Here is an 18,348-nt window from a genome sequence, read left to right on the forward strand (position 1 = left end):
CCCTAAGTGCTTATATGTAACATTCACACATGAATGCCACAGGAACAATTTGGGGTTCACTATCTTGCCCAATGACACTTCGGCATACAGACTGGAGCAGCTGGACTGAACCACCAACCTTTTATTTAGCAGATGATCAGCTCTACCTTCTGACCTACCCTCGACACCCTCTAACTTTCTTTAAATTCTCTATAGAGTTTGTCTTTTGGATTTGTACTTTGTACGTCTACATTTTTAGTGAGTTCTTGTAGAATTGTTACCTTTGGCGATTTCTTAAGTTCTCTCTGGTATACATTTCTTTTCCACATCATCTTCCCTCTGATCTTATTCTCGTGTTTCTGCTTTGATGTTGTTTATTTGCTATTTTACTTTGGTAGTGCGACATGTCTTGTGCCATGTGTTAAGCTTTATTTCCTCTTCATTGTTTGATTGTCTTCACCTGCCCGTCATCACCCAGCTGTCTCACATCATTGTGTGTTTGTATACAGATGAAATAAAAAACAGTTGCACTCAAATAGACTAGCTTTGCATGATTCATAGTTCAGAATAATCCATATTTAGACTTGGGGCAGCCCTTTGCTTCATCCTCAGTCTGAAAGAAGCTGTTTCAATTTCTCTCCCGTTAAGTCTGTGTTCAGTTTGAGACAACTTTTTTGTGATTGGACGGGCCTCACTAACAAAAGGTTTTAACCTTAGGTGGATTGGGCGGAACTGTCTTCCTGAGATGACCATAAAAGCATTTTATACTCTGGGCTGATCACACAGAGCCAAGAGTATGAAAATCCTTGAAGCCATGCCGCTAACATGGCTAATAATGCTAAACTCTGCTATCGTGGCTCAGCCTGTGTTGTTGTAGAGACTCCATCATCATGCTGGGATTGTCTGACTGTCAGTTGAAGCCGGGTCCATAACTTCATAGTAGAATAAATCCAAACTTAGTTTTACTGAATAATAATATCAGAGTTTTATTGTTATTTTTTATTGCAGCCTGCTGTCCTCATGACTGCAGAGCTGCTGGTTTGAGAGGCTTTTAACCTTTTAAATTTCTATCTTTATCTCCTGTCCTGAGTTTGATGGGGCAGGAATGTGTGGGTGAAAGGTCAAGGTGAGGGTCACAGGTCAGAGGTTATGCTAATGTGAGTGTCTTGCTTTTAAACCCTGAGGCGAGAGATTTGTGCGATGTGATTCTAACTATGTGTTTGGTGTTGTTTAACAGACAACATGGGACTGGTTAACCATAAACTAGTTACTGTTTTGGACCAAATATTTTAGAAATACAACTTGTATACCAAGTTGTTGCTCTCTAGTAAAGTTTTCCACTTAATGTTCCTTCTTTCTTCCCTCTCAGTGTTTCCCCTGCTGTTGTCTGACAGCAGAGCCCAGCAGGAGAGGAGGGTCTGTGGTGTTTGACTGACAGCCAAGTGATGAGCACACAGGGAGAGGGTTAAGGGTGAGGGGTCAGAGGTCAGGGTCCTATGGAGAAGAGGAGTTCAACACAAGGGGGACTTGCTAACAAGGTACGATTGCATGCGGGAAAAAGAGGTGAAAAGCACCCTGAAAACAAAACAAGGGGATATCAGGGCGACGGAGCCACTGTGACAGCAAATTCTGTCCCACTCTTCTTTACAGTTCATTCTAGATTGATATTCTGCTCTATTTGGGATCATTGTCCTATTGCATGACACAACCTGGGCCAAACTTTAGGAGTTCATGGTCCACTCAGTGACTGAGATAAGTTAAAAGGCTGAGTACATATTGCAAGTACTTTAACAACCAAGCAAAGAAGACCATGGCATGTTGTTAACAGTTCTGCAATGAACTAGTGGGTGACCTTTAATTCAGGGGCTTTATAAAAGAAGGGTTGAATTAACTGCTATTACAGACATTTTTATATATATTCTCCATTTTTTTAGACTTTGCCTCAATGTAAAATGCACTCTAGTGGTGTACAGAACATGTAAAGTCAGAGAGCTCGGCACAAAACAAAGCAGACAGGAACAACACGAGACGAGGGTTGGAGATGGACGTGAAGGTGGAGGTGATGCAGAGTGCAGAAACTCTGCATTTGAATGAGAGTTAACAGCTGGTAAAGGGTGTCAGCTTAGCCATCAGCAGATGTGAATTGACTTGGTCTGACTTTGTGGCCTGCTCGATCCATTACCACTTCCACAGGGTCACTCCAGGCAAACTGTATGCAACACTGGAGGGTGCAGATGTGCCCCTTAGAAGCTTTATATGTCAAAGATGAACCTCTGAACATCATTGCTTTTATAATCAGCGGAGCCTTGAAGGGCATCAGTAGTCCAGGTCAGCATGTAGACATCTGCAGTGCAGTGAAAAAAACGTTCTGCCGTTGTGTTATTGGACGGCACAGCCAGCTTAAAAGCTCATGTGTTTCCAATCTGTGCTGCCCTCGTCTTATTTACTTTACCTTCCTCTCTATTAATTCATATACAGTGCTTTTTCCTGGCTCAGAATGGGTTTTGGGTGGATGAATGACCACACTTTCACTCTCCTCTTTTTATTGACTTGATAAAAGGCTTTGACAAGGCCACGGTAGTCAATATCATCAGCTTTCATTTTTATCCTAAGTTCTTGGTGTTTTCGGAGCTGGTGATTTTACTTTAAGCGCTGGTCTAAAGCTTTTCTGGGGAATCAAAAAACAAACAAACAGGAAAACCTCCTGATGTAAGATTATAAAATAGTACTTTACATGCTCCTCAGTATGAAACAGCGTACCCTCTAACTACAGCTTGAAAATGTCTGAAGTCATTTAAAAAGAGTGTCTCTGCTAATTTTCCTTACATTGAGTGAGTTTATAAAAGCTAATGTAAGTACAATTTTATATGATGTGTATTTATGTAGATAATTCATACTTGTTATTATAATTATATAAGCCATAATAAGCTGTGTGAAGCTCTTCCATCTTTACTGGTTATCAGCTGCAGATCTGGCTGCCAAACATCCCCTGGGATGGTGGACAGAAATACATAATGAGAGTAAAAAAATAATAAAAGTATAAAAAATATACACATATAAAAGTTGCAAAGGAGAAGCTTTGTCATTCGATCGATTTCTTAGTGTGGAGGTCACTGGCTTTCTGCCTTATGAGGCTTATGAGTCATTTACATGACTCATAACTTCCAGAGTGTTGTTTACTTGGTTCATTGGATTGTTTGGAGACGAGGGCTGAAAATTAAGACAGTATTTCATACTCATTCGAAAAGTGGGGGGACAAAAATTGAAGTTTTGGGATTTATTTTTCACAATACTTTAAAGCATGCTTATTATGGTTAATCAATTTTTGAAAAACTCAATTAATTTCCAGAAATAACAGACTCATTAAAAAAAACCTAAGGAATGTGTTTAATTAATTAATTATTTTTTTAATTTAATAACACAAGACATGTCATAAGTAAAAGGAAAAAAAGAAGAGGATGTGACCTTTGATCTGGGGTTGAAGCAAGCCTATCAGGCATGCACGAGCACACGCTTGACTCAGTCACGTGGGGCCTGTAGCACCAATTTGGGAAAGAAGATAATAGTAATAATAATAGCTAAAATTGTGCCATCACTTGCAGTGTTAAACTATCGCCACTAGATGTCAGTCTGAACCAACATTTAAACTATCTCTACCCGTCCTCCAGTCTTTCTTTTTACACACACGCGCACGAACACACAGTAGCCATACTCATAAAAAGCATATAGCTCCGCTCAGCCAATCAGCGCTTTCTTGTGTTTTTAGGGCTACACATCTCCACTCATCGCCGAGCTGGCGTGTGGACCCGCTCTCACCAGCAGGGGGCGCCGCCCCCGTGAGCTCGCACGGGCTGTCTGTCTAAGCGTGAGTCTGGTCTTTACTACACACACACACACAGAGCAGAGGATTATGTAATGTTTACTATTATGCCACTATATCTTTTGCAAAGCAGCCGCATTTGCGTTCCTCTGTGCAGAGGTCAAAGGTCACAGAGAATGTGCCATGCTTCAAAGTGATGGCAGGTGCTATCATCTCAAACATCTTTCAGTGCTCGGTGCACAGGTTCATCTCCACCAGCAGCATCACTATCACCATTACCACCACCACTGCCTGCAAAGTTGCAAACAAGGGGTTAGCCGAGTTTACGCCAGACCACGCCCCCACAGTCCAGCTGGTGGCAACACTCGTGATGACTTCACCGCCGCGCGCGACCATTGGCCCCGAGACGCCGCGCACCTGTCCAATAGACTGCCGATGAAGTGACGTCAGCCTGTACGAGTCCCGTTCACTTTAACAGTAGTGGGCAGGGCGGAGAGGGTGCCGACGTCAGAAGCCGCGCTGTGATTGGCTGAGGGCGCTGAAAGTGAGCGTCTGTTGCTGAGAGAAAAGGGGAGAGCGGTTTGCGTCGGCTGCGCCACACAAACATCTGAGCAGCTCCTAAACTAACTTCCTGAAAACAGCGCACTGGTTTTCTGTGCTCCTTCGTTTTCACTCTTTGTGAGCAGCGATTACATAATAATGATAATTAAAGGGGGGAAAAACACATTTTGGATGTGGGACCGACAGCGGGAGTAAAGCCGCGCTGAGGCGCTACTTTCCCGCTGCACCACACTGTTTGTGGATGAGCACAACCCGTTGATGCATTATCACCGTCTGCTCGGGGATGGCACTTGTGCTGTCAATTATGGTAAACATACTCCTTTTCAGAAGGGGAGGGGGCATTTGTGCCTTTCTATTGGCTCTGGGTCATTTGATCCCTCCCCTCGACCCGCCCACATGCTGTTCCTATGGTTCCCAATCCTCTTATTGGATACTGTAAAGTTTGGGACAGGACACCGGTCTAGCTCAGCATCCACTTCACTATTCGCTAGTCCCCCCAGTCCGTCAAGTGGACTTTGACAGGCCGCCACACCCACTGATCTCTGGCGCCGATGCTGACTGGCTACTGTACCTGTCAACGACCTCTCATTGGTCGGCTAGCCCAGCTGTTAGTGGTTCATTCACCATTTTGTGACTGTAGTGGAAAAGAAGAGCGATAGTTTTTTATATCCTTGTTTGAGTTTCTGTGGGGGAAAGACATGTTTTGCGGAGGAAAAGTAAAGAGTGAGTCCAGCCCGCACAGCCACCACAGCCGACAGCCGAGGGATGTTACCATGAGTTACGCGAGCCTCCTCATCGGCAAAATAAGACCATAAATCTTTCTCTGGCCAGTGGTGAAAAGCTCTGTTTGGGTGAGTTGAAACTAAGTTGGCACACGGCAGTGAAGCTAAACTGACTTAAATTTTCCATTTTCAGGAGCTGCGAGTTACCACGACGCGAGAGCCAACTGCCAACGGTCGGTCGTTCGGTTGTTCCGCTACCGTGTGAAGAAATGGAGTGACAACGCGAGGAAGTATCGAGAGAAAGGGGAGGGGTGTGGGGGGGTGTAACAGCCTAAAAACTTTCTGAAATGTTTTTACCGCAGTCCCACGGACACCCACGGAACATTTCAGCTCCGTTAAAACGGCGAGGTTAGTGTGGAGTACTTTTTCCTTGACCTTAGTTTACGAGTTTTGCGTGGAGCAGCGCTAGCGTAGTAAAAAAAAAGAGAGAGAGCGAGAAAGAAAAACAACCCACCTATTTGCGGCACTGCAGCCCGAATGTTTACTAACAGGCTCGCTCGGTGTTAAAAAAGCGCTCTTTAGGAGGAAACGGATAACACCTACAGAGCGAATTGCACCCAGTTTTCCTGCGCTCTGACTCACGGTGTCATTATTTGGGTGCTGTATCCGCTATCGTTTGCGTACTACCACTACTACAACCACCACTACTACTAACGTTACTGAGCTGCTTACTAGAGCGAAACACCAAGACGAAAAAGATTCTGCTTCATTTATTTTTTTCCCAAGTTTTTTTTTTTAATTAGAGTGACTAGCACCATTAAAAGGAAGCCTCCCCCGGAGTGGTTACGTGCACTCCAGGCGTTGTAGTGAGTATTTGCATGCCAAACATCGCTGTATAAGGAAGACTTGGGCCCGTCTATAAGGGGACAATAAAGCGTCACTTGAAACCGGTTGTTTGTGTTTGTTACCGAGGACCGTGCAGCACGGCAGACCGCCTGACTGTCTCGAGTCATAATACTCCTTTGACATTGTGTAGTACTCTCAGAGATCAGCTATAAAAAAATGCACACCGTGTTTTCTCGTCTCTTCCATCGCCAACACTACACTTTTTTCTTTTTTTGCACAGCAATCTGGCAATCAGTGTCGATGCAACCTTGACATCTCTGACTAGGCAGTTTTTAACAGTTGTGTCATTTTTGTCTTTAGGTATTTTTTCAGTGGCAGGAATTTTTTTTACATTTTAGGTTCAGATTTCCTCTTTTGTTTTTTTTATTAATTGTTGCACTTGTGTGGCCCTGGTGGTGTATAGCTTGTTGAGCAGTTGGCCATTGATATGGCATTGGCAGTTCTGTCATTTGGTCCCAAACAGGAACAGTCGCCTGTGATCTATGCTCCAACCTTCCTTGCTGATCAATACGGGCCAGGATGCACAAATTTCAGCTCTCGTTGTTTCTTCTTTATTAGTCAGGTATGTCATCCGCTAAACAGCTGCCGGTATTCATGCTACCTCACAATGGATGCGTCTGTATATAACGCACACACACACTTAAAATACCCTAACAACATATTTTTCTTTCTGTGTCAGTTGTCTGTTAAATCACTTCCCACACACTCATGAGCTCACAAACCACAGCATGAGTGTGTGTAGCAGCAGAGAGATTCATCTTCTTTTCTTTTTTTAATGTATTTTTTTTGGTGCTGTTTCATGTGAGACTGTGTTCTCCCCGGTGACCCAGTTAAGGGCAAAGGCGCCCTAACACGCTGAAGTGTACTAAGGGCCACGGCACACTTCACTATCATCATCACACGTTCCTCCTTCTCCCGCGTATGTCCCCGTCACTGCAGCCCCTGCGCCCGTACAGACACCCATAAAATGCTTTGAGGAGAGGGATGAGCTGCAGTGTGTGTGTGTGTGTATGTGTGTGTGTGTGCGCGCGCCTGCTAACTACGTACACTCATACTGACATACGGTGCAAACGCAGTGCTGAACAAGGTGGACTCAACCTGAAGACCGCTGTATAAACTCTGACATTAGTGTAGTGTAAGTAGCTCAAATGCCACATGTCACATACACACACGTTCTGTGCCACGTTGTGTTGGGGCATAGGCTAAATTCTCTACGACTGACTGAAATAAACTGGCATCAAGGCAGACGTTTATTAGGGTTTTATATTCCAGTAATAAACACTGTACAACTCATTTTATTTTGTAGTGTTGACACTGAGATGATGTCGACAAATGCCTTGTGTGTGTGTGTGCGTGTGAAATGGGTTCTCGGTAGCACCTATGTGTAAACTGTTCACTAAATTTTCTCTTTGCAAAAAAAAGTGAAGAATTTTCATCTCCAAATTCATTTTGTAAAAACCTATTTATCCTTATTGTTGTTGTTTTTTTCCCCCCTCCTGCATACGTCAGTGTGGATGAGTGCTTGTACGACACAATGACTGTGTGACAATATATATAGGTCCAAGGGAGATTTTAACAAGGTATGCATGACTGCACGATGAATTCCTGAGAGAGCATTTAATGTGTGTGCGTAAAGTTTGGAGGAGGAGGGGTGCATTATGGGCTCCTGTGTGTTTATTGGGAGAAACAGCAGCTTTTTGCAGTTTAAAGAGGAGTCCAGTCCAGCGCCGTGGAGACGCTGATTATCTGTCTATTCAAGATTTACAGCAGCTTTAGATCAGACCAGCACATATTCTGCTATTAACCTGCTCTAACGCTGGAAGGTGGAGACCTCTTGAATTACCTAAATTATGACCGAGCTTCTCTCTCCGCTTCACCCAGATTCAGCATTATATTTTGTGGTCCTAATTTTTTGATTATCAATTCATGTTGAAAAGCAACACCCAGGAGGGGATGTTCTGAGTTTCTGGACATGTTTTTTTTGGCATTGTGGATCGTCTCTGGTAAACAATAAGAGTTAAAGGTCTGCCGTTATTTTCAGGTTAGGGGGTGCACGGCTGAGCGCGCAGTGTGTATGGTGCTTTTGATCTTTCAGCAAGGGATTAGGACATGTGAAACGTTCTTTTTCATTTATTTATGTGGTAACACAGGAATTATAGATGCGTCGTGCATAAATGTATATTTTTTTTTACAAATAAAATCATAGTTCAACATATCTGTGGTGTCTTTAGCAACATTTTTGTGTCATCTGGAAATTTCAAATAAGATTTTGTGGAGTACAAGCATGCTTGAAGAATTTAACCCAATGATAAATAAATACACCCGTTGCAAACTTGCACCAAATATCTAACTCTTATGTCCCACGCTGAAACTCCTCTTCACTGCACATAATCTGCTCAGCTGTAGAGTCCCTTAAAAGTTACAGAATGTGAATACACACACATGCTTGCCATTGTCTTATCAGCCAAAGCCTAAAGCATTTTGGAGGGCCATTAGCATGACCAAACGCATTTTTCTGAGCTAAGATCAGATCCTCTCGAGTCATTTACCCAACTAGTCAGTCAGCCATTTGGCCCTGACTCCTTCCTGTCTTTTCCAGTACTCCAGAGTATCTGTACTGGACCAGCATTCCCAGTCTAGGCGTCAGTGTCTAGTCTAATAAAGGGCAAACTTGGCCTGGGACTTACAGAAGGAACATTCCAGCAGTCCGAGATTTTTTCTTTTTCTGGGATGAATGTTTTGTAGATGAAAAATTTAAAACGACAAAGAGCTTTTTAGTAATTAGGGAGTGAGTAATATATGTTTGCTTATACCGCCTTTTATTAGGTTTTGTTTCTGGTGTGTAGTGCACAGTATTTTTGATAAATAAGGTGCATTCATTTCCCTTTGAAGCTGTCAAAGATCAGGATACTTTTACTCTGAAAACATCGAAGAAGTCTGGAAACATTTCATTTAAGCATAAAATAAACAGTGCTCGACTTCTTTTACATACACTTAGGAAGAGTTTTGTAGTTGATGGTAAATACAGTATGCAAAGATATAAATAGAGTGATGTATTCAATCTGCATCTGCAGGAAGCCTCGCAGTTACAGTCCATGTGTTAACCTTCACACGTGGCACCCTTGCAGTGAAATAGCCAACGTCAGTATCAGCATTTACAGAGGAAATTATCAAGATGTGATTATTTCACTTCTGTCCATCGATATGCAACAAAATTACGAGAATGTGGAGTAAATGGAAATTAAAGCCTGTTTGTACAATAAATAATGTTTTGTGTCGAGGGCAGAGGTCCAAATGCAGAGTCAGTGATGAATGTGTGAAAGACTCAAGTTGTTTATTAGTCATTCAGGAAGAGATGCTTTTCTGCGCTGCAGGAAGTGGAACTGGTGTGTGTCATATTGGGTGTTGTTTTGGCAAACAGATAGTTAACAACAAAGGTCACCTTATTTGTGTGTGTGTGTGTGTGTGTGAGAGAGAGAGAGAGAGTAACAAACTTTTCCAGCATCTAGCACAGGAAGCCTGAATGTGTATGTGTAAGTTTGTATCTATTTGTGTGAATTCAGGCATGCGTGCCATTGTATTTAGCCTGTAATCTTGCATCAGTGAGTGTGCCTGATCCTGTGCCAGCCTTTTAATTTCTCTCATTTTGGGCGTATCTTGCCATGGCAGATTATTCCAATTAAATTGTCTTTTTGTACAAATGTGTGCATGCGTGTGTGTGTGTGTGTGTGTGTGTGTGTGTGTGTGAGTATCAGTATGACATTGACAAAAGACGACTGTGAAAGACTGAGACATCGAGAAAGAGGGAGAGGGGAGAGAGAAAGAGAGAGGGGGCCAGCGAGTGCTAGAATGACGGTGGAAATTCCCAGTGACTATACAAGAACAGCCTATCTGAGCAAACATCCTAAGAGCCACATGCTCCAGCCTCTTTCTCTCTTTCATGTTGTTGGGTGACCTCACCCAGGCCACTGCCAGGCTTCTAGCTCCCGATGGAAGTCAGGAAAAATAAATAAATGCTCGTTCCCAAGTTGATCACATGGCATCAAGTCTGTAACACTTGTCGTGAGAAAGCGGCCCTGTCGCATGTCGAAGTAGCTGAAGCGAGTATAGCAGAGATCTGTGTGCGACTCGAGTGCATTTGTGTGTGCATTTAAAATTGAAGAGATGCAGGCCTCATTGAAGACTCGTTCCTTCTTTTTTCTTTCTTTCTTTCTTTGCTGACCTTTTCTTTTAAATCACGCTCACTCAGACCTAACCAGACTAAACATAGCTCTCAGACATGCTTGACCAGGATTACCTAGGCAGCGATCGCTCATAATCATCACAGTTTAAATCAGCTGGTATCATTAGTAATAAGCTAACTATGAAAAGGTCTTGAGAAGAATAAAAAGAGTGTTTGAGTAGGATTCAGACTGTTTTTGTTTGAGATGCCCTTCGAGTTTATATATGTGTGTATATAAACCCCCTGATGAAGTCTTATCCTGGAGTTTTTTAGGTTAAATATGCCCATCCTGTGAGAGTAAAGGCATTTACAGAGACTGCCTCGGAGTGCTTTGATTATTAGTCTACAGGAGATTATTGATATTTAAAACAAAACCCACCATGTCCTTCATTTTAGTTGTTTTGAAATGTTGTCATTAATGTTATAATCGAGATTTTGTGTTTTGAGTGCACACACTGCAGGAATGTGGTGATATGTCGTCCTAAAATAACTAACGCTGTATCGGCAAAAAGATGACATTTACCGATGTCAGTGGCCGATGTTGTGTCACTGAGCTCACATCTGTATTCTGTTGAATAAATGTTCAAAGATAATATGATGATAAGCAGCTATTTATTTATAATTAAAATGCCTTTGTTCCTTTTTTGAGGTAATAAATATCAAAAACACAATACACAAAAAGAAGACAAATATTTTTATCGGCTGCCATGCAAACTATTATCTAAATCCTTGGTATCGGCCCACAGTTTTAGAAAACAGTGCATCCTTAAACTCTCGTTTATACACGTACGCTTTATGGACCAAAGTACGCCTACACATCAGGGCCCATTAATGCTCGACGTTGTTGCCCTCGCAAACAGAGCTGGACCACAAAAGTGACGTCACGTTGGTGTCATTTCAGCCGGTCCTGCACTTCTTGATTTTTAAGTTTTTTTTGAAAGCCTTGCTGTAATCGAGTCAGCACAGTGTTGGCGACTTTTACACACAATGCACCTCAGCACTTGCCAACCCTGCTCTGTACCTTTGCAAGAATACCACCTAACATTTAATGTCAAATTATCTACGAGGAAGAAATTTCATGAGCTGACCGGTTACAGTGCCCATCTTTTTGAGTTTATACACCTGTGGTAGCAGGAACACCTGATTCCAGATTAAGATTAAGTACTTTTGTCCTTGTTGTTTATGTAGTTTATCTCGAATCAGGCATGAACTAGGAGAGTGAACAGACTTCAGATATTGAGCCAATGTGATAGCCAACATACTCTTAATCGTCATTTTTGTTCTCAGCACTTCTTGGTTATGAATATAATAAATGACCACTTGTCTTCTGCACCTCTTTTTTCTTTTCAGATTCCAATACAGAGGGAACAGAAAAAACGGGCAAAAGAAAAAGTGTCGGAAAACAAGGAGTGCTTTGGAAGTAGAAAAAAAAGGAAACGCCGCGCAATCTGCAGGACTTGGTGAACAGTGAAGAAAAGATGAGGCCATTAAAGAAACACAGAGGGCGTTCTCCCCCGTTAACTAGAGGCAGAGGGGGGAGGAGGAGAGGGGGCTCTCAGCCTCCCCAAGAAAAGGACCCCAGAAGAGTCAAGAGGGAGACTCTTGTCAAAACCACACAAAGCACCCCTTCCAAACGCAAACACGGCCAACCCAACTCTGACAAGGAACCAATCACAAATAGCAATACCCCCATGAGGGAGGAGCCTACTGAACTGAGGAAACCTGTGGAGTCAGCTGAGAATGGTGGAAAGCAAGCAGAAGAAAAGACAGAAAAGGAGAAGATAGCGGGCACAAATGGAAACAGTACTATGCCCGCTGATTCTGTAGCATTTCCTACCTCTGCCCCAGCGCCACTCACCACAGCTAGACCCTCTATAGCCACCAGTCACAGCCCCAGTTTAGGCTCAGTTTCTAGTAGGAAAACAGCCACGTTTAAGGCTCGTGTACCCAAAAAAAAATACACATATGAGCACTTTGCCAACAGTGCAAGTGCTACATCTACCATTCCTACCTCCAGCCCTGCTCTCGTAAATAACAGTTACTGCAATATCAACAGCAAAGTTAGTGATAGTGTTAATAGTCCCAATAACCATTTCAAGACTAGTAACAGTGTTAGTAATAGCATTAATAAAAGCACTAACAGTAGTACTAATAGTAACGCTACAAGTGGTATTAATAACATGAGCAGTAACAGTTGTGCTGGGAGCCATACTACTTTTATCAATAGCAGTAATAGCATAAGTAACAGTTGCTCAGGTAATCAGCCATCAGTGCTAACTGTGGACAGTAAAGCTACAGAAGCAAACCATTTTGTCTCCATGGAGGATAAAACCCTCAGGACAGCAGATTCCCAGGAAAAAGCGTCCCAGTCTGGGGAAAATGAGCCTGAGGGGGCCCCGAACTCTGTGCGCTCCTCCTCCACGGATACAGCTAGTGAGCACTCAGCTGACCAGGATGTGATGGAAGCATCAGGACCAAGTCTTCATCAGAAGAACTACCACATCCCAGCTCCTCTACACAACTCACACCCTAAAGAGCCCAATCTGTCAGAGGGGCTAGCTGAAGCTCTGGCCAAAGGCATGAAGAACCAGAGAGTCCTGGCTCGCTGTGTCACAAGCGGTGGTGAGGCTGCGAATAGTGGACACTCACGCCCCCCGTCACATGTTTTTAGACCAGGGGTGGTGCGTAGGGTGTGTGGGGGTACTGTCGAAGTTCAGCTCCAAGGAGAGGAGACCCTTGTAAAATATCCATTTCATAGTGGAAGTACAATGACGTCGTTAGCGACTGAGAGCACTGTGGATTTTATTTTAGATGCCCCCCCACCTGGCATGACACCTGTAGCTGTTGGGACCCAAGTGTGTGTGCCGTTTGGCGGGGAGGAAGGGGATTCTCTGTTGTACAGAGAGGGGATTGTTACTGAGGTGGACCCACACCCTGGTGTCTCATTTCCTTACCAGGTGCTCCTGAGTGAAAAAAAAGAAACTCTGGGTGGAGGGGCAATAGAGGAGAAAGAGAAAAGGAGCACAAGCAGCCAGGCTGTGTGGGTGTCCCGACAGAGCCTGAGATTACTCACTCCTCCTTGGGAGGTCTCACATTTAGATGGTGGGAGAGCAAAGGAGAGAGAGCGGGAGAGGGAACGGGAAGAGAGACAGCGGCGGGAAGAGATGGAGGTCGAGAGAGAGGTTTGCCAGCTGAGTATTGGAATGGGAGTGTTGGGAGGTGGAGTAAGGCTGGGTCATGGTTTTTCACATGGCGGGGTCATAGGAGGACATAACTATGGAACTGTACATCCACCCACACATTCCTCCACTGGGACTTCTAGTGCCGTTACCAGCACAGGTCACGGATGCAGCGATAATTACTGTGATCGAGAAAGACAGAAAGAGCCAAACACACCAGAAGAAGATGTTGAGGTGTCTCGTTTTAACATGGGCCACACCGTTAGTCATAAGACAAATCCGGCAACCTCTCAGCACAACAGCATCCTCTCCAAGTCCAGCGGCTATCCTCCCTCCTCCCCCCACCTCTCTGTGGTGAGAAGCTTGGGACCTCCACACCTCTCCACTGTAGCTAGTCCTCAGCCAACTCCATCCCCAGCCTTACTGGGGTCTGAAATGAACAACACCACTTTAAACCTACCTCCATCCAAAACCACTCCTACTCAGACCCTTACTCCTACTTCTGGTGGGGGGTCCTCCTCTACCTCCTCACGCTCCAGGACACCCCTTTCATTGGCTCAGCAGAAATACAAAAAGGGTGATGTTGTCTGCACACCTAATGGTATCCGTAAGAAGTTCAATGGTAAGCAGTGGAGGAGGCTGTGCTCCAGGGAGGGTTGTATGAAGGAGTCTCAGCGCCGAGGATACTGCTCTAGACACCTGTCCATGAGGACCAAAGAGATGGAGGCTGCAGGTGCAGAGAGGGGAGGAGGAGGAGGCAGCAGCTCAGGGACAGTCACCCCTTCTGACCTCCGGGGAAGAGCAAGCAGTGAGTTTGAGTGGGACGACACATCAAGAGAGAGCAGTGAGGCCAGCAGCAGAGGAGACTCCAGACCCCGACTGGTCCTCCCCTCCCTCCTCCCTCATGACCTGTCGTCACGGTTTGACTTTGATGAGTGTGAGGCTGCCACCATGCTGGTGTCATTAGGAAGCTCCCGCTCTGGCACCCCCTCCTTTTCTCCCATCTCCAACCAGTCACCCTTTTCCCCTGCCCCCTCTCCCTCGCCCTCTCCACTGTTCGGTTTCAGGCCGGCAAACTTCTCCCCGATTACGGCATCCCCGGTCCTGCAACATCGGAGGCACAGACAGCCCAGTGGCACGGGGGGAGGAGGGGGAGGGGGCAGTAAGGCATCATCCACAGCTGGAGGAGAAAGGGAGAGACACACTTCAGGCGTCCAGCCCACCTTACAGAGTAACCTTACGTTTACAGTCCCCATGAGCCCCAGTAAGCGAAAGCCGGATGCACCTCCTCCACCACCCCTGCCCTCACATCACCATGATTACACACCCAAAACAGAGCTGGAGCCGGGCGACCATAACAGCTCTTTCAGAGTGCTGTCACCCCAAACGCCAGCTTTGCATTCCCGCACACACACTCCCACCTTCTCCCGACCCAGAGGAGTGACCACTCCCTCCTCCAGCAGGCCCCCTTCTTCCACTGCTGTCTCCCCTCCTCCTCTTCTGGTGTCCCCAACTCCTCCTTCTCCTCTCACTACTGACGGAGGGCCTCGTCGTGTGGTCCCTGTTTCCCAACAGGCCTTGCGGGACTCTCCTGTCATTGTGAGGAATCCCGAAGTCCCACTGGCAAAATTTACAGAGTGTCCCCTGGGAAGAGGAGGAGGAGGAGTAGGTGGTGTTGGAAATGAGGGAGGGAAGGAAAACACTTTGTCTAAAGACATCACCCAAACCCACCTGACTCCTCAGCCAGTTTCTGGCCTCCAGGTTCCTGTCCCAATTAACGCTGCTGCAGCCGCAGTACCTAATGGCACCGTCCTCTTACGGAGCCCAGCCCAAACTCTGGTGCTCGTGTCCCCAACACCTTCCTCCCTGCCCACCGCTGACACCCCTGCTACTGCGCTGCAGGCCCTGTCAGTTACCGTCAGCACAACCGTCACAGTTCCTGCTCCAAGTAGCACGGACAGCTGTGGGGAACGAGAAGAGAACAGGGGCGCAGGGTTTGGTGGTGAGGTCCAGCAGCCAGTTCCCTGTCACCCTTCCCCCACAGCTCTGCTGCCCCTGATCCTGCCAGCGGAAAGTCTTCACCCCGTCCCACGCAAGGACATCATCATGGGACGTCCAGGCACAGGTGAGAATTGGCGCAGATGTGTGGGTGTATTTTGTGTGTGAGGGAATAAGGAAAAGGAAGGGAAAGAAAGTAAGGGAAAGAGACATAAACTGCACAATGTGCAGTTATTTCAACAATAGGAGGAGAAGAGATATGTGGATTAAATATGTTAATATTATCATTTAAGTTCAAGTCAATCATAAAGATACAGATTTATAGATTATTATTCAGTGACAATAAACTGAAAAATGTTGTTTTATACTTTCTGCATATTTCAAAATTCAAAGGTTAAGAGTTTAGACTTTCTTTAAAGCATATGTTGTGGTTTTCTAAATACAAATCACTTGAGTTAAACTTTATTCCAGCTTGATTCATATAATTCCTTCTCTGTATTTACAGTAAGAAAATTAACAAAATAGTATCCTATAATTTTATTTTACTTAACAACCTTAGTATGATTTTTTTCTTGCAACCCTAGTATTGTGATGAACTCTCAATGCACGATTAGCACCATTTAGTTTAAATTTGTTTACACATTTTCAGTAAAATTATCCTTAAAAATTAAGGGTTTTTTTCTAATTCTCTCACTCTTTAAAAGGTATTCTTTTTAATCTGTGTGATTCTGTAGCATCAGTTGCTGACACACACACAGAAAACGTGTCAGCTGTGAATGGACAGAGATGTGCTGTATACTGACGTTGAACCAGCATTTTGCAACCAGAACCCAATAATTATTTCACACAGAAAATGAGACTTGCAGTGATTGTGAAGCTAAATCTTGTGAAAAGTGATGATAGAATTTTTTTTTGCATTATCTAGAATTCAGCTGAAACTGCTGCAAACACACACACTCTCTCTCTCTCTCTCTCTCTCACACACACACACACACACACACTGATTGAGATACATTTATTTAAAATCTGTAATTCCAAAATTACATTCGTCTGTCAATTCTAATAGTAAATTGAAAGGAAATAGCTTTGTATTTTGTATGTGTCTCTTCCTGTATATGTACGATATATATGTATATGCATATATAATCTATTTTTTCTATTTCGTTCATCTGAACAATCATCCATAAATCGATCATATTTCTTTTGAACAATGCTGCATAATGTTTTTTGGGTTTATATCATAACGTCCCACTCTCATAATCTGAGAGCAGATGACTGCCATGGTGCATTAGAGGGTTAGATTCACATGGATGTGCCACGACCTGGGTGTGCTGTTGCCCAGTGAAAGGAGCTCCTGTTAGCCATCATGCTGTTGTCCCATATGGCTATCTCGATTTGTCTGTCCACCATCCTGACTTCTGCTGGTAACACTAAACTAAGTGCTAAAGCTGGTCACATGATCCGTGTAAGCTCTGGAGCGAGCACATGTGAAACACCAGGTCAGGACTAGACTTGTTCCAGGAGTCACTGCTGATGACTATAAATTCACTACGGTCACTAAAATCACTAGTCAGCACTCAGTGCAGGTAATGAACTCTGATCCTTTGTGGTAACTCTAAGCAAAGGGAGTTTGGTGTATTTTCTAGCGCGTTTTACATGCTGTATGATAATTGCATGTTGCACACAGACATTGTTATGAGAATAGGGAAATTAGCAAAAGCAATATTTAAATTGTTCTTGGTTTGGATTTTGCTTGCAAATGCGAATAGGGCAAAAATAATTTCTGTGTGCTAATGTTAGAAAAATGCAAAAGAAGCTCATGGACTCATGGTTCGCTGTTCTTGTGAAGTCTATAAGGAATAAACTGTATGTCATACAGGATTAGTGTGGTTCGTACCAGAAAGTATGTGTTATATTCCCAGTCACAGACAGAAACTTTAAGTTATACCTCGCAAAAGCCAGGATACAGCACAACAGCACTGATTTGTTTGATTAAAAAGGTATACAAAAGAACGGGGAGAAATAAATGTTGTCACAAGCTGCACACGACATTAACAATTAAAAGCGGGTATGGAGCATGTGGGCTCGATGAGCAGTATGTAGGCCAGTTATAGACTCTTTCCCCCAACTTGTCTTTTATTTAGTGTTTTAAAAAAAGAGAATGAGAATGAAGGAGGCCTCAGTAAAGACGGCAGAGCTTTTTTTAAAAAAAAGCGCAACTGAAATGCATGATTTGTCTAATTGTTTCTCCTGTTTATTTTTATGAAAAACTCTAACCATTGTGCTTATTATAAGTGCACGTGTGATGTTGACTTCCTGACCCCAGCAGCTGTTATTCTAACTCACTACAAACTATTTCCACTAGCTCTTGCTGTGTGTATGTCCATGCACTTGTTTGTTTAACAGTGACTCATGTAACAGTATAGCGAAACAAAGTGCGAGCAGCTTTTTTGGACAGGAGTACTGAGGTGGCTCGACTCTAATGTGTGTAGGATATACTCTGTAAGTTTCAGTATGTTGTGTGGGAATATTATGGAGTATTATGGAGTACGTGTGTGTGTGTACGTGTATGAGAAAGCATTATTCATCAGCTGTTGAAACTAAAAGCCTACTTTTCCGTTCTGTTATATATGGACACGTACTATCAGTAAGTGTAATTCACTTCACCGGGGCCTCTTGCCCTCACCACTGTTCAGACCTTCAGGAGTGTGACAGAGAAGTGGACAGGGAAGGGAGCGCTGTCATTTTGAGTGTACGGTTCGTCCTCAGATCCCCTTTTTTGCAGCTGAAGGGACGCCGGATGAATGAATAGGCTCTCTTTGTGTGAGTGCACGCACACTCGGCTGTGTGCGCGCGAGGATGTTTTCTGTAGAGTCAGAAAGGGTGTGTGAGCTTTTGCATATGGCCGTAGGAGAGTGTGAAATACAACAGGGAAAAAAGGTGCGCGTTTATGTGTGTGCG

The 18,348-nt window shown here is 44.1% G+C and overlaps 1 protein-coding gene across 4 annotated transcripts in view; it reads left to right on the forward strand.

The window, feature by feature from the left end:
• Positions 1–5,000: 5,000 nt before the first annotated feature.
• Positions 5,001–18,348, forward strand: part of cicb (capicua transcriptional repressor b) — a 38,212-nt gene continuing 24,864 nt past the window's right edge. For 2 of the 4 annotated variants that reach the window (XM_063485711.1, XM_063485714.1), the window contains exons 1-2: positions 5,001–5,211; positions 11,561–15,514. In XM_063485711.1, the coding sequence (XP_063341781.1) occupies positions 11,689–15,514 (3,826 nt within the window). In that variant the 5' untranslated portion in view covers positions 5,001–5,211; positions 11,561–11,688. The other 2 variants (XM_063485712.1, XM_063485713.1) reach the window with 2 other exon arrangements.

Source organism: Pelmatolapia mariae, linkage group LG10_11 (assembly GCF_036321145.2).
Source record: "Pelmatolapia mariae isolate MD_Pm_ZW linkage group LG10_11, Pm_UMD_F_2, whole genome shotgun sequence".
In the NCBI taxonomy this organism is placed as follows: Eukaryota; Metazoa; Chordata; class Actinopteri; order Cichliformes; family Cichlidae; genus Pelmatolapia; species Pelmatolapia mariae.